This window comes from Cotesia typhae, unplaced genomic scaffold (assembly GCF_013202065.1).
Source record: "Cotesia typhae breed Kobodo isofemale line unplaced genomic scaffold, CoteBio_Ctyphae contig_4, whole genome shotgun sequence".
NCBI classification, from domain to species: Eukaryota; Metazoa; Arthropoda; class Insecta; order Hymenoptera; family Braconidae; genus Cotesia; species Cotesia typhae.
Window position 1 is genome coordinate 733,512 of NW_027423748.1, and position 23,645 is coordinate 757,156.

Genomic DNA, 23,645 nt, shown 5'->3' on the forward strand with positions numbered 1-23,645 from the left:
TCTAAAATAAATTATAAAACTGTCTATATGTCGATTAAGTTAATTTTCATTTATTTATTTATTAATAATTTTTTTTTAACTACAGGGACCTACGACGAGGACCATGAACTCCTGAAGCTTCGCCTCCATCATTATGACCGGGAGATCCCGGAGACAACTTTTTTTTCCAGAGAACTAACTGTATGGAAGTGAGTATTATTATTTTAATATATATAAATTACATGTTACGTTGTTTGTCCGCGATTGATTTCTCAGCTATTAGCTGATTTTATTAATAATTTTATAAAATTTCAGCTTAATCAGTCAGCGTCCAATTTTTCTGAGCCGGAAGAAGTCAGCCGAGATGTTGATGGACCGGTTCAATCAACTTATTAAGGAATATGTTGTATGTACCATTTATTATTATTTATATTTTCGATTATTATTAGAAAATTAACTTATATTTAATAATCAAAGTTACTATAATTTAAACTCTATAATAATTGAAAATTTCGTGTTTATTATGATTACAGGAATTTCTGCGATTAGTAGCTGATGGAAATCGGAGCTACCTTATGCACCCCGACCACCAGGGTCTGATAGCTTTTCATGAGGACTTCTTCATGAAGAAATTCCATATTAACCTTTAAAATTAAATGGAATTACGTTAATTATTTAATTTCAGACAATCAATATATAAAATAAAAATAAATAAATATCAAATAAAAATAAATAAATCTTATAAAAAATATATTTTTACTGATAAATAAAAAAAAAATTACAAACTTAATAAACTGTTAATAAAAAAAAATCTCCTTCCCCTTTTTGAAAAAAATAGTAAATTTAAAATTTTTCTTTTTTTTTTTAATAATTATAATTATATTTTAAAATTGTTTGTATTATGCGATCCCTTGACTGGTCAATCTCTAGGATTATTGATACTCGTTTGATTATTATTAAAAATTAATTTAAAAAAATTTTTATATTCCTAGATTATAAAAATTATAGACATTAAGTGGCAGAGAAGCGAGTGAGCTGCCTGAGTACGCCAACCACGACGGGCCTATTATGAATATGAATCCCTATATTAAAGTTACTTAATTTTCAAAACCCTAACTACTAATTCATTAATAATTAAATTTAATATTAATAATAATTTAATAAAATAAAGTAGTAGAAAAAATAATTGAATGTCGAAAACAGAGACAGGAGATTTTCAATTTTCATTTATTTTAAATAATAATAAATTATTATGAAAAATTAATTATTTCTAACATTTTTAAATTCCTAAATCATAAAAATTATTGACGTGGACTGGAGATCTTTAACGACCACAAGAAGCTTGACTCCTTTTTGATAATTCTTCTTGAGTTTAGCGAGTAGCTGATCACCACGAGCCAACTCAGCGAGCTCGTAAGTATCCGTACCGTCTTGGTAGAATTCGAATACTGTCAAATTAACACTAGCTACATAGTTTTTCTTGGACTGGATTTTAATTTGGGCCTTAGTTATATTCTGGAGGACCACTTGGTTGAAATCACCAGTCGCAAATTTAGCTTCTGCTAATGGAAATGCCGCTTCTTTCATCACTTCTCCCATCAATGTTTTTGGCTAGAAATAAATCGAAATGATTTTTTATTAAATTGTTGAAAAAGCCCTCAAATTCATCATTCGGCACTAACAATCGCACGGACCATGACTAGAGAGCTAGTCATGGTACTAACAATCGCGCGGACCATGACTAGAGAGCTAGTCATAATCAAGATCTTCATGAAGTACTAACAATCGCAAGAACCATGACTAAGGAACTAGCCATAGTCAAGGTCTTCATTAAGTACTAATAATCGTACTGTTCATGACTAGAAAGCCAGTCTTAGCTAAGATCTTCATCAGGTACTAACAAACGCACGGACCATGACGAGAGAGCCAGTCATAGTGGGAAAGTATTCTAAGTTGTAATTGGGCCGCTACCTTCGATACCCCCACTCAGTCGATCGGAGCTAGCGAGCCAATGCATTCATACAATTCAATCCCCTCTCAAATCACCAGACCGTTTAAAAGAGACAGCGAGGAGAACTACCGCACAGTCCACTTCAAACCATCGAGCGAGGAAGAAGAAGAAGAAGAAGAAAAAGAAATAACTCAAAGATCTACAGTAAGCGAGCAAGGCTTACCAACTACAGTGCAGTGTTTCGGATAGCAAGCGTGCAAAGCTTGTCTATCCTCAACTCAAAGTCTTTATTCGGCCAACTCGGATCATATCAAATACACTAAGTCAGTTTCAAAGGCAGCTACGTTCGAGTACTATCCTAACAGCTCTTTTAAGGGCTAAAATCTAAACAGTTCTTCTCAGAGCTCATTATTCAAAGCTCTTTTTAACAGCGTGTGACTAGTAAGCCATCCCAAGAAATTAAGACTACAACGTAGTCTTAATAACAACGGTCTTTTTCAAGGCCAGTAAATAAGTTTACTTGTAAGAAAACCTACCCAAGTTTGAGGGAAGGTACCGGTATTAAAACCGAACATTTTATGGTCCCTCGAGCCGGATCTTCCCTTAGCTTGGGTAGTTATCAGCGACATCTCAAGACATATCTCTGGGCGTGTGTGACGTTTCTTGAGATTGGATTTCACAACTTTGCGCATTGCGGAGCACTAAGTGCTGCGGGAAGTTTTGTTATTCAAATCCTCAGGAATGTCGGCACTTCAGGCAAGACTGTCACTGCAGCAGTCCAAATACGCCTTCATCATGTCCCTTCAGAAGGAAGTCCAGGCAGAAGCGCATCACAACTTCAATATTCACGTGGCCAAAGCAAAGTTGCTAATGCTCAAGACAAACTGGGTGAAGTTTGAAGTCGAGCACGAAAAAATCATCCTATCCAAGGTCGAGATCCCACCAGACGATCCGTACATCAAGAACAACGCTTACGAAACGGCTATGCAGTGCGTTGTGAATATCCAAGCTGCCGTGGAAGAAAGAATCTCAGAGCTTGAAGCAGCTAACCCTCCTAGTGGATCTAGCCTTGCCAACGTAAGTTTAACCGGAGGTACAACAGTCAGACCATCATCATTGCCCAAGATTCCGATTCCACGTTTTTCTGGTAATTTCGGAGATTGGAGAGCCTTCTCAGATTTGTTCGTCTCACTAATTGGTGAAAATACAGCCATCTCAAACGCAGAAAAGTTTCCATCTCCGCAATAGTCTCAGTGGAAATGCTGCTAGTCTCATCTCCAACATAAAAATCTCAGCTGACTCTTTCCAAGTCGCCTGGGACATGCTAGTCAAGAGGTATGAGAACAAAAGACTTCTCATAGCAGCTCAACTGGATAAGCTTCTACGCTTGAAGACGCCAGGAGTTCGGTCATCAGCTACTCTCAATGCACTTCTCAATGTTGTTTCTGAGTCGACTAACTCACTAAAAGCCCTTGGACTTCCAGTTGACCAATGGGATTCACTCATAGTCCACCTCATGACACATCATCTGGATCCCAAGACTCGTGAGGATTGGGAGATGCACCTTCGGTCAGCAACGGAGTACCCATCTTTAGATCAGTTAACTGGTTTTCTTACTGGTGCTGCTAGAGCTCTGGAAAGCATGGAAGAACAGTCCAAGAGCGCTTTAAGAAAGATAAAACCAGATACTAGGCCATCTCAACCAGCAAAGGTTCATCACGTCATCTCAGACCAACTTGGAACGTCATCTCAAACTGAGGCAAAGCCATGGGTGAAGGATTTAAACAACACTTGAAAGTACTGTGGCAAGAATCATTAATCTTGCCTTCTGTCCAGACTTCTCAGCAAAGCCCGATGCTGAAAAACTTCAGTTAGTCAAGACCGAGCAGTTGTGTTACAACTGCTTAGGTACGCACAACTTGTACAAGTGCAGTAACACTCAAACTTGTAAGCTGTGTAAAGAGCGCCATCATACATTGTTATACAGCCTGTTTACAAAACCCAAGGAAAAGCCAGCACCTCTTGCAGCCTTTTCTGAAAGGTTAACATCGCTGTCTCAACATTCACAGACAGAAGACAAATCAACTCCACAATGACGGTGGCAGCAGTCTTCTCGAATCCCACGCAGTCATCTCAAGCCCGGAAGTCATCTCAGATCAAGAGCATCTCAAACTGATGCCAATATCACGAAATACAGCCAGTCGTCTCAGACAATTGACATCTCCAAATCATCTCAGCCAGAGCAATTGCCTGCTCGGGCAAAGGCGATAGCTTTATCAGCATTTAACACAAGAACCGCAGTAATCCTGGCTACTTGCGAAGCACTTGTAGTGTCTCCTAACATGAAAACATATACAACTCGTCTTCTCATCGATCCAGGATCAGAATTGACATTAGTCTCAGCCAAGCTAGTTAGAGATGCAAAGCTCAACCATCTAGCAGCTGTGATACCAATATTAGGCGTGGGTAATCATTCTCCAAGTAAAACCCTTGGTCAAACGAACTTAACTATTGAATCCTGCATCTCACATAAGCAAGTCCATCTCAGAGCATACATCCTGCCTCAAATCACTACTAAGATTCCATCAGTCTCCATCACAGACCAGCATTGGTCTCATCTGAGCAAGCTAGAACGAGCAGATCCAGACTTCCTGAAGCCTGGACACGTTGAAATCCTCATAGGGGCAGACACGCTTAATCAAATACTAGAACCATCTCCAATAATTAAAGGGCAATCAGATGAGCCATTAGCTATTCACACAATCTTTGGATGGGCCTTTCTTGGACCAGCATCATCTCAAGCATGAAATCACCCCCTCAGGTCGCTTCATACTGTAACAAACGATGAGCTTCAAGACTCGCTCACAAAGTTCTGTGTTCAGGAAGAAGTACCAGATCAAACAAAGCCATCTCTCAGTTTAGCAGAGGCTCAATGTGAAGACTATTACACTAGCACACTCTCACGAAACCAAGAAGGTCGCTACGTGGTGCGAATACCACTATCAGCTGAAATCTCGCAATTGGGAGATTCCAGAGCTATCGCTTACCGGTGTCTGAAACGACTTCTCAAGCGTCTGGATTCCGACGAACTTCTCAAACAGCGGTATATGGACTTTATGCAAGAGTATGAAACATTAGGCCACATGGTAGCGGTTCCTAAGGATGCCCCTGAACCTCAATATCCTTATTATCTACCTCATCATGGAGTTCTCAGAGAACAGAGCACCTCAACAAAGCTCAGAGTCGTGTTTAACGGGTCGTGCAAGACCACTTCTCAAGTCTCTCTCAATCACATTCAACACACAGGCCCAAAAACTCAACGAGACATCATTGATGTATTGTTATGGATCAGACGCTATAAATACATCTTTATGACAGACATTGTAAAGATGTTTAGGTAAACTCAAGTCCATCAGAAAGATTGGGACTTGCAACGAATTCTTTGGATCAACAAGCAGCGTAACGTACAAGCATATTAATAGACAACTGTTACGTATGGGACTCGATCAGCGCCGTATCTTGCCTGCAGGACCCTCAAGCGACTAGTGGAAGACGAACGAGAGAATTATCCACTTGCAGTAGATGCAATCCTGAAAGGAAGTTATGTAGATGACATCTCCGGTGGAGCTGACACGATTGAACTTCTTAATGAAATCGCTCAGCAGCTCAACCATATGTGCGCTTCAGCATGCCTACCATTAGATAAGTGGAAAAGCAACAGTCAGGACTTCATCATCCCATCAGCATCTCAATTAAAAGACGAGTCAACAGTTCATATCTTTGATGATTCGTTATCAAACGTATTGGGCATCTCCTGGTCGTCCTCTCAAGATCAGTTTACGTTCCAAGGTACCATCTCAGAAAAGGACTCAATAACTAAAAGGTCGATTCTCTCTGGAGTAGCTCAGCTCTTTGATCCATTAGGACTCATCTCACCTATAGTAATTCGAGCAAAGATTCGACTCCAGCAGCTATGGCTTGAGAAGCTAGATTGGGATGATCAACTCTGCCCTGATACAATTCATCAATGGGCCAAGTTTAAAGAAGACATCTCAAAGCTAACTGAACTTCGAATACCCAGATGGATTAATCTGCAATCTAATTCGTACTCTATCCAACTACATGGATTCTCCGATGCCTCTCAGCTAGCAATGGCAGCCGTTGTTTATCTCAGAGTCACTGATCATACAGGAAATTCGAAAGTCACTCTAGTCTGCTCAAAAACTAGAGTCGCTCCGATCAAGCGACTAACCATCCCACGATTAGAGCTTTCAGCTGCTGTACTTCTCGCTCAACTTATAAGGCATACGCAATCTACATTGGAACTCCAAGATGTCCCAGTATTTCGATGGACCGACTCTTCAATAACACTTGCATGGGTTAAAAATAACCCCATGAAATGGAAAGAATACGTTGGAAACAGAGTTTCAACTATTCATCAGACACTTCCAAATGCAAGTTGGAGATACACATCAGGAAAGCTCAATCCAGCAGATTGTGCTTCAAGAGGTCTAAACGCTTCTCAACTAATTCAGCATCATCTCTGGTGGACAGGCCCACCATGGTTAGCTCAATCTCCTGAATATTGGCCAATCTTCGTAGCTCCATCTCCAACAGAAGATCTCGAGGAACGACCTGGCATCTCGTTAACAGCAGTTATACAGCCAACAATTTGGGACTTAATCGATCTTCCATGTGTAAAAACATTCCACAAGGATCTTAACAAGTTACTACGAATAACAGCACTTTGTCAAAGAGCCATCTCATGTTTCAAACGGATCCCCAACGCAAACATATCAACATCTCCAATTGGACCTGCAGACTTAGAAAAAGCAAAACTCTTCTGGATAAAAGCAACGCAGCAAGCATACTTTTCATCTGAGATCAGCACTATCATGTCAGGAAAACCACTGGTGAAGTCTCATGCCCTCTCTAGACTAACTGCAAGATTAGATTATCAAGGCATACTTCGAGTAGGAGGACGTCTTCAGAACTCTCAACTTGATCCAGAGAGCAAACATCCACCAATACTCCCGAGTAAATGCAAACTCTCAGAACTTCTCATCGCTGACGCTCATACGCGAATCCTTCATGGCGGGACACAACTTACTTTGGCATATCTACGACGTCAATGTTGGATTCTGGGCGGCAGAGCTCCTATTAAATCTTACATCCATCATTGCTTAACATGCGCTCGAATTCAAGCAGTCAAAACTCAACAACTTATGGCCCCTCTTCCAGCATCTCGAGTTACTCCATCACCAGTCTTTGAAACCACTGGTGTGGACTACGCTGGACCCATAACTCTTAAAACGTTCCAAGGAAGAGGTGCAAGAAAATTTAAAGGGTGGATAGCTGTTTTCGTCTGTTTCTCAACATCAGCAATTCATCTTGAAGCAGTCTCAGATTACTCAACCGAAGGTTTCTTGAAGGCATTTCGAAGATTTTCTAGTCGACGAGGAATCTGCAAAACATTACATAGCGATTGTGGAACTAATTTCAAAGGAGCTGACAATGAATTGAAACGTCTCTTCTCCCAGGCTACATCGGAATCAAAAGAGCTTCAACGCCTACTCACCAATGATGGTACCAATTGGAGATTTAATCCCCCAGGAACACCGCATATGGGAGGTAAATGGGAAGCTGCAGTGAAATCTGTCAAACGTCATCTCCAATCGGAAACCAGCTTCACATTTGAAGATTTTTCTACTCTCTTAGCACAAGTTGAAGCAGTGCTCAACTCAAGACCTCTCAGTGCTCTATCAGATGATCCAGAGGACCTCTCAGCCCTAACTCCAGGCCATTTCATTCGAGGAGCTGCGCTCAACTCAATACCTGAACCATCTATAACTTCCGTAAACGAGTCCAGACTATCTCAATTCCAACGGATTCAGGAACGATTTCAACAATTCTGGAACCCATGGTCAGCTGAATGCTTATCTGCACATCAGTCCATCTCAAAGTGGCGCAACCAACAAGAAGATATCAAACTAGGATCTTTAGTGCTAATAACTGATGAAAGACTTCCCCCTTCAAAATGGCCTCTCGCGAGAGTAATTCAACTTCACCCCGGAAAAGATGGACTTACTCGAGTAGTCACTATCAAGACCGCTACAACAACTCTTACCAGACCAATTGTCAAGTTAGCTCTTCTCCCATTAGCTCCTCATCAAGATACATCTGTAACGGGTAATTTTTGAGTGTTTATTATTTTGAAGAATAAACGCCGAACGAATATGAACGATACTGCGACACAAAACGCCCCCTTGCTCGAATCTGAAGCTCGCCGGAGTCCAGGGTAAAAGGGGGTTTAAACAACAAAATACAATCCAAAATAAAACCAACAGAACTCAGTTACTTATAAATAAATAATACATAACTACGTCTAAATAAATAACTCAAAATATCAAACAGGTTATGATATAGAAACAAAATAATCATTTAATTACCAAAATCAACTCAATACGTTAATGGAAAAGATTACAAAAAAAATAACAAAGCTCGTAGTACAAATTTTAGGTTATTCAAACCTCAACAACTAAATCTAACGACAAAAATACACAACATGACTTCGTGACGTCGATCAACGCACGCGTATCACGGCCCGATCAAAACTGGTCTGTACAAAACAAACTCTCACGCATTCTCACTCTCGTGAGTGTCAAAATCGCGAACTAATATTCCAAAACCTGGTTGCCCACTTCCCAGGAGACTAGCCGTCACCCTGGGCCTAAATCTCTACCCCGAGAGCGGATGGAGAGTGTCCTCTCCGCTCCCACCTACACGGCTTGTGATTACCTACCGGATTTTTGACAGAGGGTCAAAAATCCGGGGAAGTCAAAATCTTGTTGAGAGTTCAAAAGGTACTTACCAGTGTTCTAGACGAACCAAGGTAATGTCCCTCCAGCTGTTATTGGTGGAAGAATATTCCCTCAATAACACTCTGTCACAAGACTCGCTTTTCCGATCGCCAATTTTCGCTTTTATCAGTTTTTCCAAAAGTCACTTACAGCGAACCAGAATAATCGTTTTTGCCCTCTACACGTTATTTACAAACTATCAAATTAATTGGCATTCCTTCATTCTATAACCATTCGGTTCGTCAAATTCTGAGTTTTACTTTTCACATCGACAATCAAATATCAACAGAATACATTCCCATACTAAAATTTGCTCGGGACTTAGAAAATTCCTTTTATAAAATATTTTTCTTTTAAATAATAATCGTCATTTCTTTCATTTTATATCCATTCGCCGCTTTCCCATACTAAATCGGCTTGGGACTTAGAATAATTTCTTTTATAAATTGGAAATTTACAATAATTTGTTTCCAAAATTAATTGCATTATTTTTTTTTCAATAAACTAAAGAAATATAATCACAATAAATAATCATCGTAAACAAAATAATACTTTCATAACTAACTAATTATTAACCCGTCTAGATATTCAACATTGGTAGCTAAACTATTAAACCTTAATTGTTTTAAACAAAACGATATTACTAACACAAAATAGTTTTGAATATTTATAATCCAATCTAACTTAACTAAATAATATTTTCACACATCTTTGGTGAATAATATTTGCGATATCGTAAATTATCATTATTAATAATTAGGATAATAATACTGCACTCTTAAACAACAACTTAATAAAGAAAACCGGATTATTTAGAATGTTAATTAATAATTTCTCGAGAAAATTCGCCCGTTGAAGTATCAGGCGAACATAAATGACGAAGAGTAGGTAGCTGCCGTCGCTTCCCTCCTTGTCCCTTCTTCCGCGCCCTACTCCTCAGCTGTCCTGCACCAGCCATCGGCCCTCTCTCTCCGACTCAGTCCCACTCCCCTACTCAAGACCCTTTTTCCGACATCTGGGTCATACATCATAGTGAAATTCTGCATTCCTGCAGAATTTGGGGGGGACAATGTTGAAAAAACCCTCAAATTCATCATTCGGCACTAACAATCGCGCGGACCATGACTAGAGAGCTAGTCATAATCAAGATCTTCATGAAGTACTAACAATCGCAAGAACTATGACTAGGGAGCTAGCCATAGTCAAGGTCTTCATTGAGGACTAATAATCGTACTGATCATGACTAGAAAGCCAGTCGTAGCCAGTGCGGCCAGATCGTGGGTAAAACTTACCACCTCTCTGATGCCGCGCCCGCCACGCACACAGCGAAGCAATGTATCGGTGTGTCGGGTTCGGGGAAGCAGCCGACTACGTGTAGCAGGACATATTACGGCCGATACCTCCTGCATATAAAAAAAAAATATGGATGAAATTTTTTTCAGGCAATAATTTTGGCATAAAAATAAATTTTAAAAATAAATAAATATTAATATTAATAATAATTATAGTTATCAATAACAATTGTTATTATTAATGGTAACCTTAAAATCCTAAACACAACTTTTATATAAGATTTCATTTATAATCTTAAAATGCTCTGGTAGCCGGTAGGTATAATTTTAGGTTCCGTACTCCCTAAGTTGCGTGTTCGAATTCGCAATTGAGTGACATTTTTTTTTTTAATATTATCATTAGTTATTATTATTATTATTATTATTATTATTATTACTATTATTACAAAAATCACATATTATATCTTTTAAATAAATAATTAACCAAAAAATCATACGACTACAGTTAAAAATTGTATCATGTTATGCTGTAGTATAGTATTCGTTATAATAATAATAATAATAGTAATAGTAATAATAATAATAGTAATAGTTATAGTAATAATAATAATAATAATTGTTAATTGTTATCCGGAAATTCCCAAACACAACTATTATATAAGTTTTTGATTTTTTATCTTAGACGCTGCGATGGCTGTGCGTCTAAGTTTTGGGTTTCAAACGCACAACGTTACTTGTTCGAAACCGCAATGAAAGCGAATTTTTTTTTTGTCAATTTTTTTTTTTTTGTTTAAATTTATTTATTATTATAACAAAAATAATAATTGAATTTATCTAAATCATTAATAAACTTAATAAATATGTGACGACATAATATTTTTGCAGTACATATCAACGTATTTGTATCAATTATTTTTATTTTAAGAATAACAATAATATTTATAGCAATAGCAATAATAATAATAATGATAATAATAATAATAATAATAATAATAATAATAATAATAATAATAATAATAATTGTTAATTGTTATCCGGAAATTCCCAAACACAATTCTTATATAAGTTTTTACATTATCTACTCAAGCGCAGCAATGGCCGCGCGCCAAAGTTTTTGGCCTTCGACGCTCAAGTTCGCGCGTTCGATCCCGCACAAAATTGCTTTTTTTTTTGTTTTTTTTTTTTTTCAATTATTGTTTATCGTATAATTAATTTATTCTTTAATTATTACCTTAGTATTATATATTTTCATTAAGCGGTAAAAAATTTTTTGCTTGTAATGACATACAAGAAATTTCCGAAGGTCTGTCAAAGCGCGCGAGAATTTAGCATGACGCTATGGTCTCACAAACGCCGGTTCGTTTGTTTACTAACAGACTGCTACGCTCGTGATTTGTCGATTCTCTCTGGGTTTTAACATTGTTGATTTCTGAGATCCGAAGTAATATGCATTATCGATTTTCAGTGTTGTGTTGTAATTGGTTCGTTCTCTGAGAGTTTTTAAGCCGTTAGTGTTGCGGAATTTGTATATGTCGTGTGTGTGTGTTACGTTGTGGATATTTAATGTTGTGTTGGTCCGTTTTCCGTGAATTTTTAAATCGTTAATTCTGTGTAATGTGGCTATTGCGTTGTTCGTTAACTTTTAGTGTTGAGATGGTCAGTTCTTCGCGATATTTCAAGTCGTTTAAACCGTGGAAGAAGATTGCTGATTCAACGCAGTTTTTTTATGGATTACACAGTAATTTCATCAGGTATTTAATTACTTTATCATTATTTTCTTTTCTATTTATTTATTTCAATAGTTGATTTATTATTAAATTCATAAATTTAACAATTTATCATTTGTTTTTTTTTTCATTTTTTTTTCTTTTTCATTCTTTTTGATCATCGCAGCATTGGTGTTATTTTTATTTGTTTTTGATCATGGATTTACTAGAGCCTTCTGCCAAAAAATCTAAAAAGTCCAAAACATTTCAACACCAATGGTTCGTCGATCATCCACAGTGGAAGACATGGGTGAAGGAATGTCCGTCAGATTCAACTAAGTTTCATTGTCTTGCGTGTAATTTAATTTTATTTTGTGGTCGTTCGGAAATTGACAGGCATTCCAAATCCGTGTCACATTCGAAGATGATGAATTCTTTTATTATCTCTGCTGATTTATCGAACGTTTCCCCTTCACCTTCATCTTCATCTGATTTGGATTTCAATGAACGTGTTCAAGCAGCTGAGATTCGGCTTGCACATTTTTTGGCTGAAAATAATATCCCCTTGTCAATTGCCCCACTAATGTTAAATCTCTTTCAAACTATCGGTCAAGAACCTGCAGTTTTACAGAAAATGACATTGGGTAAAACAAAAGCTACGGGGGTTGTTAACCATGTGGTTAGCGTTCATCACTCACAGCAAATCGTAACAGATCTCCAAGAAACAAAATATTCTGCTTTTGTTGACGAGACTACAGACAATACGAACGATAAATGGATGACGCTGATGGTTCGATATGTTGCTCCCGATTCTTTAATCGTAAAGACTGAGTTGATTGAGTTGATTGAAGTAGATGCTACTAACTGTTCTGGTGAACATCTTTCCGAACAGTTTACAAATGCGTTGGTAAAACAGGGAATTCCTCTGGATAATTTTATTGGTCTTGCATGTGATAATGCATCAGTAATGATTGCAAAAACCATTCGTTTAAAACCCACACGATCAAAGTTGTTCCTGATCTGTTAACTTTTCCTTGTATACGTCATTCTTTAGCGCTGGTTGCTAAAAATGCGTGTACTGCGATCCCAGAGAATATTCTTGACTTTATGTCCAAAATTCCAACTTTCACCAATGGTAGTCCAAAACGTTTAGCAGAATTTCGAACATTTCAGAGAGCTTACTATGAACACCCTTCTAACCTTTTGCGGTTTGCTCCAACGCGATGGTTATCACGTCGGATCGCCATTACGAGAATTTTAGAGAATTGGGAAGCGATCTATGGTTTTATGGTTGATCAAGCTTCGGAAAACGTTGCAACTGCAGATAGCTTCTTAGAGGTTATGAACGATCCCATGACGAAAGCATATCTGATTTTTTTAAAATTTGCACTTAGCTCTTTAGAAAGCGTCAATTCTTATTTTCAGGCTCATAAGACATTAGTTAATGAGTTGCAACCTTTTTCGAAAAAATTACTCGTTGAATATCTTCAAAGATTCTTGAATCCACATTTGTTAGACCCTGTAATCTTCGAAGCTCGCAATATCGACTTTAATTTTAGCGGCAATCAACTTGATTTAGCTGACGTTGATGTCGGATACGAGTGTAGAGATTACTTAAAAGATCAATTAAATCTATTTGGCGTTCCTGAATCTATTGTCAACCAATTTCGCTACAATTGTTTACAATTTCTTATATTGGCTGCAGAAAATATTCGTAAACGTTTACCATTTAACGATGAATTCTTCTCAAATTTGACTGTTTTTTCAAAGGAAATCGCTCTTCTTGACTCCGATCGAGAATCATCGATTTCTAAAGTACAGTACGTCTGTCGAAAACTTAGAGTTTCAGAAGAATTAATTCAGGAAGAATGGCGTTCATTGTACTGTATCAATCCGACTCTGAAGGAGCAATGGTGCAAACTTTCATTTGATAATATGTGGATAGAAATTTGCACTCTTACTACTTCAGATAATGTTGTCCAGTTTCCGATGATGAGGTCATTGTTAAGTGCAGTCAGGGCCCTTCCTCATTCAAACGCTGCGGCGGAGAGGGCTTTTTCTCTCATACCTGACATCAAAACCAAGAAAAGGAACAACTTAAGCCCACAAACCCTTAATTCCCTTTGTGTTATACGATCTTCTTCAAAATCAAGTCACTTAACTGCGGTAGAAATGTCGATTGATAAAAATCTTGTGGGAATGATGTCATCTCGCAATTTGTATTGCGAAAAAGAAAAGCCCCAGTCAGAAGTAATGAATGTCCATGCTTTCGATAGTGGAGATGATTGGGAAATGGATGAATCGTAAGAATTTTCATTTATATCTTTGAAACGTTTCCACTGTACATTTTAATTGCTGTAAATTAGATAAAGCTTTTGTGATTTTATACGTAAGTCAGAACTTTAAACAATGTTATTCAATAGATAATTTTATTGCTAATAAGATTAATTATATCCTTTATTTTATAAAGAAATCAGAGCCTTCTGCTTTGCTTCGTACTATTTTATCCAGTCAAGTCTAGTCAAGTGTTAAAAACTTAAATTATTATATTTAATTATAGAAACATCCATTAATTAATTAAGTTTATTGTTCAAAGGTTTAAATATTCATTACTTTTATCAGTTTTGTAAATAATATGGAGCTTTAAGGTTTATAATTAGATAGTTTATTAACAAAGTATACTAGTCAAAGCTTAAGTTGCTTTTATTATTCCATTCATTTGTTGACGAAGTTAGGATCTTCAATTCGGCTTCCTTTACATTTCTAGGCATTTCTAGTCTTTAGTTTAAGAAATTAGTTATTTTAATTTGCTTATTAAGAAAAAAAAGCTTAAAGCTCTGCCATTAATTACTTTATTAATTAAAACGTTAACTACAAAATTATTGTAAAAAAATAACTTACTCCATCTAAGTTTTAGGTGACATGGTTTAGGCCTACTGGGGACCCGCCATGAAAAATAATGGGAACGCATCTCGAAGCACAGTACCACTTGGGTGATGTGGAAATCTGTGCCTTTAAAGAGCAATTGAAAAAAAAAAAACAAAAAAAAAAGCAATTTTGTGCGGAATCGAACGCGCGAACTTGCGCGTCGAAGGCCAAAAACTTTGGCGCGCGGCCATTGCTGCGCTTGAGTAGATAATGTAAAAACTTATATAAGAATTGTGTTTGGGAATTTCCGGATAACAATTAACAATTATTATTATTATTATTATTGCTATTGCTATAAATATTATTGTTATTCTTAAAATAAAAATAATTGATACAAATACGTTGATATGTACTGCAAAAATATTATGTCGTCACATATTCATTAAGTTTATTAATGATTTAGATAAATTCAATTATTATTTTTGTTATAATAATAAATAAATTTAAACAAAAAAAAAAAATTCGCTTTCATTGCGGTTTCGAACAAGTAACCTTGTGCGTTTGAAACCCAAAACTTAGACGCACAGCCATCGCAGCGTCTAAGATACAAAATCAAAAACTTATATAATAGTTGTGTTTGGGAATTTCCGGATAACAATTAACAATTATTATTATTATTATTATTACTATAACTATTACTATTATTATTATTACTATTACTATTATTATTATTATTATAACGAATACTATACTACAGCATAACATGATACAATTTTTAACTGTAGTCGTATGATTTTTTGGTTAATTATTTATTTAAAAGATATAATATGTGATTTTTGTAATAATAGTAATAATAATAATAATAATAATAATAATAGTAATAATAATAGCGGTGCTTGTTACGTGGCCTCCTAGTGGCGCACCGCGGGAAACGCAGACCGCAACATCTGGTCTGTAGGCTAACAACGTAACCGGAGCAACGGGCCAACTACCCGTTGCACCGTAATATCTGAGTTCCAAAACAGTATAATCTCAGAAGTGCTCCCCACAACCGGTCCTCTTCGGATGAGGACCAGTCATCAGGTGGGAGGAGCACACCGGACCCGATGACTTATGACGACCCCGGCGCTTATAGGATTAAGTTTAAGTGGACGGAGGAGCTTCGCGCCGATCTCTTGGTGTGCTGGCAGAACAGCGAGCCGGAGGTATCAGGGTATATGGCCCGGATGCACACACTTTGGTGTGGCATGCATCCGGAGCACAGACATTTTACGCCCAAACACCTGCGTAATTACGCCTCATACCTTCGGCATAATCGACGATCGCTGCTGCCAAATAGAAGGCAGTCTAATCGGCCTTCATTTCCAGCACCGCTACACCAAGAACGGCACCGTTTCTCCGAGGACAACGACAACCTCTTTACAGGTCGACAAGTGAGCATCTCCAAAAAGATGACTCACTCAAAACAACAGCTCGACACGGTGAACGAAGATCTCCCCACACAGCTTCAAGAGGACTCCACTCTGCTCACTGTCAACCAAGTTGTCTACGGTGCCGCGGCTTCGCTTCTGCCGATAGAGAGAAGACATTCTCTTTCTTTCGAGGCGAAGTTGAAGCTGCGCATCGCTCAACTTGGACACAAAATTGACATTTCTCGGAAACAAGTCTCCCGCATTCAGTGTGTGATAGAGTATGTTAGTACTCAAAGACCGTACACGCCAAAGTTCGTCGCCTGGCGGCAGAACTTCGAAGGCGACATCACACACTGAACAAGAGTACTCTTCTTGTCATCAAAGAAGAATCTCTTAACAGGTTGCGGGCTCTGGTGGCTTCCAAAAGTCACTAGAGAAAAGGCTGAAGCGGTTGATCGACAACTCTTTGTTTCGATCCAACCCTTCACGCTTTCTGTCACCTAAGACCGCTGTTCCCGAGAATTATCCATCATCTGAGCGAGTGGAAGCCTTTTGGAGTGAATTGTACGGAGATCAACCAAACGTCAACCCGGATACTCCAGCTCTGCACGACTTCGAGGCATTCTGTCGAGAACACCGACGGCAGGACATCGCCGAAGAGAGCCCTGCAGTCAGTGTGGAAGAGGTTCGTAAAGCCCTGAATGGCAGCAAGAACTGGGGTGCCCCGGGTCCAGATGGCATAAACATCTTCTGGTGGAAGAAATTTTCTTCTACACATGCTCATCTGGCCCGGATTTTTACATCATACATTCAGGGCGACGAACCAATTCCAGACTGGCTGGTAGAAGGGCGAACCGTACTCATCCCTAAAAAGGGTGACTTGTCCAACCCAAAGAACTACAGGCCTATCACTTGCTTGAATGCGGTTTACAAGATTTTTACAAAAATCTTAAATAACCGTATCTTGCAGGAGATAGAGCCTGTGTGGCAACAGATATACGAACAACGTGGCAGTAAACAGGGCGTGTCAGGTTGCAAGATCAACTTATTGGTAGATAGATGCGTCATTCAAGACGCAATCTACTACCAACGCAACCTGTCTATGGCCTGGATTGACTACCGTAAGGCATTTGACTCAACTTCACATGAGTTGATTCTCTATCTGCTCAAATGCCTCGGAATCAATCGCCAAACAGTGGGATGCATACAACGTACGATGCAGCTCTGGCGAACGCGTTTTCACATAGGAAGTGGAAATGCATTGCACGTAACCGGAACTGTTCAGTACAAGAGAGGCGTCTTTCAGGGAGATTCTCTGAGCCCTCTGTTGTTTTGCATCTCACTGCTGCCAATATCTGTTGCCCTCCGACAAACTCGTGGGTACTCTGCGGGGCTACCGAGTGATCGAGTATACTCGATCACTCACCAACTGTTTATGGATGATCTAAAGATATACAGTGCCAACAAAGATCATCTACAAACGGCCATCAACATCGTAGCAGAGTACACACGAGATGTCGGAATGTCTTTTGGGTTGGACAAGTGTGCGGTCGTACACCTGGCGAAGGGTAAGTGCTCTGATACGGGTGGAGATGTCGAATTAGTGGATGGGAGCGTCTTATGAGAATTAGACGCCGGAGAGTTGTACAGATATCTAGGGATTGAAGAGCGGCAAATGCATGCCGTCTCTGAAGTCCGAACAACTCTTCGCAGTGAGTATGTTAGGAGACTCCGGAAGATCTGGTCATCAGAACTTTCCGGCAAGAACAAAGTCTCAGCTACTAACATGCTCGCTGTCCCGGTCCTACTTTACTCTTTTGGGATCCTGAAATGGCCTCGAAATGAGTTGAAAGATCTCGACATCAAAACCCGTAAAGTCATCAATATGAATCAGAGCATGCACCCTAATTCATCAGTCGCCAGGATGTACCTCTCCCGGAACATCGGAGGGAGAGGATTGCAGAGCTTGGAGCGGCTTCACGATCGTTTGGTTCTGGGTTTAACATACGAGGTTGCCAATTTCACAGCAGACGAGGACGACTTCCTGATGCAATTTGTTCATAGTCATGAAAATGCGCGGAAGGGGTCGTTCTTGTATAAGGCAGCAATCTACGCGGCAAATACCTTAGGTCTCGGAGAAATAAACGCTCTCATTGAACTCCCGAAAAAGGAGTTCAAGAGCGTCGTCAGGATAGCCGAGGAAAAAAACTCCTCGGTGAACACATGGACAAGTCCATGCACAGCGTGTATTTCAAACACGTCCGTGACCATGGCTTGTCCACCCAGCTGACATTCTCCTTCTTGAAGTCAGCTGGCCTGATGTCCGAGACCGAAGGGTTTATATTTGCCTGCCAAGATGGTGTTATCAACACTCTCGAATACCGTAGCAAGGTGCTCCAGGCGCAGCTTCCGGACACGTCCTGTCGGACGTGTAAACAACATCCGGAGACGCTGATGCACCTTTTGTCGGCATGTCCTGTGCTGGCAAGAGGTGCCTACATACAGCGTCACAATGCTGCCCTGCGAGTACTCTATTATCATCTCAGATATAGCTGCGGTATCGATGAGACACCAGTGTTGCCTTATCTGCCAGGAGATATTCCGCAGGTTGTTGAGAATGACAGTTCCAAAATTTATTGGAACATACCATTCGCAACAACCCGGCGGATTGACCACAACAAACCTGATATTGTGCTCTTTGACAAGGCTACTCGTGACATTTATGTCATTGAGTTTTCGGCCCCAGCCGAATACAATATCTCGGCCAAAGAAGAGCACAAACACCAGATATATCAGGATCTCCTGTTTGAAATTGGCAAACTGTACCCAGGTTACCGTGTCAAGCTCGTCGTTTTGGTTGTCGGCGTCCTTGGAGGGATGAAACAGTCTTTTGTGTCTTCACTTGCGAAGATACCGGCTTGCAGTTCAGCAGCCGTGTCTCTAGCAGTGCGGATGCAAAAGGCTGTCATTTTGGGATCCCTGCGTCTACTTAGGCAAATGAACTTGGCCTGCTGCACTCACTAACCGCCTTGTTGTGCGGAGTGGTGCAGCAGTAATGGATGGCGCTCAGGCTGGGCCCTCGGAGAGTCGGATTCCGGGGAAAACCCCCCTGAGCAATTAATAACAAATAATAATAATAATAATAATAACTAATAATAAAAATAACACGCAACTTAGGGAGTACGGAACCAAAAATTATACCTGCCGGCTACCAGAGCATTTTAAGATTATAAATGAAATCTTATATAAAAGTTGTGTTTAGGATTTTAAGGTTACCATTAATAATAACAATTGTTATTAATAACTATAATTATTATTAATATTAATATTTATTTATTTTTATGCCAAAATTATTGCCTGAAAAAAATTTCATCCATATTTTTTTTTTTATATGCAGGAGGTATCGGCCGTAATATGTTACGATCCAGCTACACGTAGTCGGCTGCTTCCCCGAACCCGACACACCGATACATTGCTTCGCTATGTGCGTGGCGCGCGCGGCATCAGAGAGGTGGTAAGTTTTACCCACGATCTGGCCGCACTGGTCATAGCTAAGATCTTCATCAGGTACTAACAAACGCACGGACCATAACGAGAGAGCCAGTCATAGTGGGAAAGTATTCTAAGTTGTAATTGGGCCGCTACCTTCAATACCCCCACTCAGTCCATCGGAGCTAGCGAGCCAATGCATTCATACAATTCAATCCCCTCTCAAATCACCAGACCGTTTAAAAGAGGCAGCGAGGAGAGCTACCACACAGTCCACTTCAAACCATCGAGCGAGGAAGAAGAAGAAGAAGAAGAAGAAGAAGAAGAAGAAATAACTCAAAGATCTACAGTAAGCGAGCAAGGCTTACCAACTACAGTGCAGTGTTTCGGATAGCAAGCGTGCAAAGCTTGTCTATCCCTAACTCAAAGTCTTTATTCGGCCAACTCGGATCATATCAAATACACTGAGTCAGTTTCAAAGGCAGCTACGTTCGAGTACTATCCTAACAGCTCTTTTAAGGGCTAAAATCTAAACAGTTCTTCTCAGAGCTCACTATTCAAAGCTCTTTTCAAGAGCGTGTGACTAGTAAGTCATCTCAAGAAATTAAGACTACAACGTAGTTTTAATAACAACGGTCTTTTTCAAGGCCACTAAATAAGTTTACTTGTAAGAAAACCTACCCAAGTTTGAGGGAAGGTACCGGTATTAAAACCGAACGTACATCACTGTAGACTTTACAAAAACAAAAAAAAATCTTTTTTATCTATTGAACTTTCTTTTACTGAAAAAGAAATTAAAAAAAAAAATATTTAACTCGATAATTTTACCAAGAATCACACGGAATCTCATCTGTAAAGCATCAGCTTTCTTTTTTAATAATCCATGGCCTTTGGTTGCACCAGTAAGACTTGACTTTTATCAACATTTGTGATCTGAAATAAATCCATCAATCCAATTGTTTTACAACAATTAAACTTCAAATAATCACTAATTATTAAACTGAAGTAGAATATATATAATAAATAAAATAAGTGACGTAGATGAGGAAAGAAAAGTTAATTGATTTATTAATTTATTTTTATTTTTTTTTTTTTATTATGTTATTGAAGAGTTTATTACTTACGCAGTGACAATAATCTCATTTATTTTAGTCAGCAGACTGTTTAAGACTGTACTCTGGATAGCTGGAACTTGTAAAAAAATTTTAATCACTGGAGAACTTTAGAATGAATCCAATTGACAGTTATCAGACAAATTTATTGTGGTGGCAATTAGACATTTGTTGACTTGCCTACAATAACCGTCAAACTCTTTTAAAATAGCTCCTCTGGAATAATCATTGGAGAGGAAGACCTGCTGGATTTTTTTCACTGTAATCAATGGATCGCTTTTTGGAAATAATTAATAAGGATTTGGATTTTTCATAGTTTTAATAATTTAAATGAATTTTTTTAAATAATTAAGTACCTAAAATGTAATGAGAGTCGCTTTCACTTGGAACGATTCCTACGGAAGTAAAAAATTCACTCAAGACGTTCGTAACTTGAGAACAATTCCTTGAGACGAATCCTGAGGGTTTGCAACTTACTCTTAGGTCTCTTGCTTCCTTTTCCGGAGCTCTTTTGGCAGGACTCGGGGATTCTGTAAAATAAGGTAATATTAAAAATTATTCGAGTTTATAATTTGTGTGAATTCTTACTGGATACCTGGGATCGCTTGGCTCGAAGAGAAGAAAACATATCTGACATATCATTTTCTTTAGCCGAGCTGTTGGGAGACTCGTAGATTATGTCAAGGTTTGATTCTATTTTGATTTCACGTCAATTACGTACATTAAAAGTGGAAGGTAGAACCAAGTTTGATTTTTGTTGGAGAAGATTTGTATTAGAGCTGCGTTGTGATCCTCTTGATAATTGTATGTTTGATGTCCATTACGATCTTTGTGACATATTACCACCAGCAATATGCATTAACTTTCTCTGCTGATCCTTTAGAGGATTGACTTTCAGTCTAGCGGATTGACATAATTTAATAAGTATTTGACAGCTTTGGAAATTTATATAAATAATCAATAACAATAAATATAATTAAAAAAACAAAAATTTTACAATCATTAAATATTGTATTTAATATTTAAATAGATTAAACTTTTGATTTATTTACTCACCATAAATATTTGTTTACATCCGTCACTACACTACTAACCATTCTAAATATATTTTTCGTTTAGTATGCCAATGTTCACACTGTTTCGTACTCTCAGTGTACCACAACAGCTTATCACCCATGACTATAAAAATATGTTGAGTGGTTATAAGTGAGAAATTCCTAACCCAGGCATTAATGAAAGCGATTGTACATAATGCTTATATTCGTTATGAGTTTGATGAATCTTATTAATTACTAACAACATAATTATGATAATAATAATATGTAATAAAAATGATCATGCTAATAATAACAATAAAAATGAAGATAATACTGATAGTTATTATAATGATAACAATAGATTGATGTTAAAAATAATTGCATTCATAATATTGAACAGTACGATTATTTTATTAAATTATTAAGGATTGTGGTATTAAATCCAAATTCACAATTTCCTAAATTACAAAAAATATAAAAAATTTTTCCTACGATTTTATAAAATATAAATATTATGATTGATAATTCAAGTCTATCAATCTCATCCAAAAGATATACGCGACTAATTTTCATGAAATTTTATCGATGCTACTAGTTTCTTTACGGAAAATAAAAGTTTAATTTATTTTTATAATAATTTTATGAACATTTCATATCCGTGGGAAAAGTACAAACTTTAAATTAAGAATGTAAAAAAATTTCTTATGAATACAAAAAAAATTACAGAGTAAACTACTAACTAAACGATCCAACAACCTATGTGTATGTTGTTAAACATATTGTTCTAATTTAATTTAATTTATTAACCAGACCAAATAGATAATAGGCTAAACATTGTTTGAGTTTTACTTTCTTCGAATATACCAGCTGTTCAGGGTCTCGAGAATTCTCATTAAGCAATGTGTACATTCTATGATCTTTTGGTCATTTCCTGTAGGTGGCATTGTTATTCGATTGAGCGGGTTTCAAATAATCATAATTTTTATATAATTCGTATTGTAATTATTCGTTTGATGCATTGTCTTATTTACTAGCAACAATATCATAATAATAATAAATGATAATTTAGGAGCTGATTTTTAAAATGGTATTAAAGTAAAATTTCAATTATTTGAAAGAGCTTTCGTTGTAAGAGAACAATTTCCATTATGCTTGAGTTATGCAGTAACTATTGATAAGAATCAAGGTTTAAGTTTAAAAAATGTCATCATTGAAGCAGGGAACACCATTTTTAATGTTGGTCAAATTTATGTAGCCCTATCTCGTGTAACAGAGTTACGTGGACTACATTTAATCAATTTTGATCCTCATTCCGTTAAAGCAAGCTCTTCAGCAATTAAAGAATATAATCGTTTAAGAAAAATTTATAGGTCTGATTTACCTACCATACCAATTCCTGATACACGTTGGCAAAAAGTATGGGACATGATTTGGGCAGTTGAAGAACATTCTATTCAAATTGAACTCAAAAATGCGAAAAAAGCTTCTCTTAGTTTATTAGATTGTCGAGGTATCGAAAACTGTGATAACGTTTCCGATGGTCTTAATTCAATTATTCAATGTATGTTTAATAATACAATAATTAGGACATTATTAATCAATCATGGCCTAAAGAATCAATCTGTCAACAATAAACTTAGTAATTTATTTAGCAAATATAATAATCGCGAATTACTTTTAAAGTCCAGTGACATTAAAGAGTCATTAATAGAGCAGCCTTATTCTATGACAAATAACGATCCTGTATCAGTATTTCTTAAAATTTGTGATGATAATTGTGATATTAGAAATTTAGTACAATTTAAATTAGAAATTAATGATCGATGCAAAACATGCAATTATTCTAATTCTTACAGTATACTAGAAAATGTATTACATGTTTCAATATATGATGAGGAAAAAACATTTGAACTACACTACTGGAAAAAATTAAGGGATC

At 37.6% G+C, this 23,645-nt stretch overlaps 1 protein-coding gene across 5 annotated transcripts; it reads right to left on the bottom strand.

The window, feature by feature from the left end:
- Positions 1–812: 812 nt before the first annotated feature.
- Positions 813–23,645, bottom strand: LOC141527471 (V-type proton ATPase subunit D-like). Of its 5 annotated transcripts, XM_074242985.1 has the most exons (6): positions 21,391–23,645; positions 21,265–21,325; positions 21,147–21,199; positions 21,026–21,064; positions 20,386–20,928; positions 813–1,590 (listed from the first exon to the last, which is right to left on the bottom strand). In XM_074242985.1, the coding sequence occupies exons 2-5, from the start codon at positions 21,309–21,311 to the stop codon at positions 20,780–20,782; spliced, it is 288 nt and encodes a 95-aa protein (XP_074099086.1). In that variant the 5' UTR covers positions 21,312–21,325; positions 21,391–23,645; the 3' UTR covers positions 813–1,590; positions 20,386–20,779. The 5 variants fall into 5 exon arrangements, with proteins under 5 accessions (XP_074099086.1, XP_074099083.1, XP_074099082.1 ...); XM_074242982.1 differs by having other exon boundaries at positions 20,386–20,945; positions 21,026–21,199; XM_074242981.1 differs by having other exon boundaries at positions 20,386–20,490; positions 20,682–20,945; positions 21,026–21,199; positions 21,265–23,645.

Coding starts and splice junctions, on each gene's coding strand:
- LOC141527471 (XM_074242982.1), bottom strand. CDS start 1,578: ATGGGAGAAGTGATGAAAGAAGCGGCATTTCCATTAGCAGAAGCTAAA.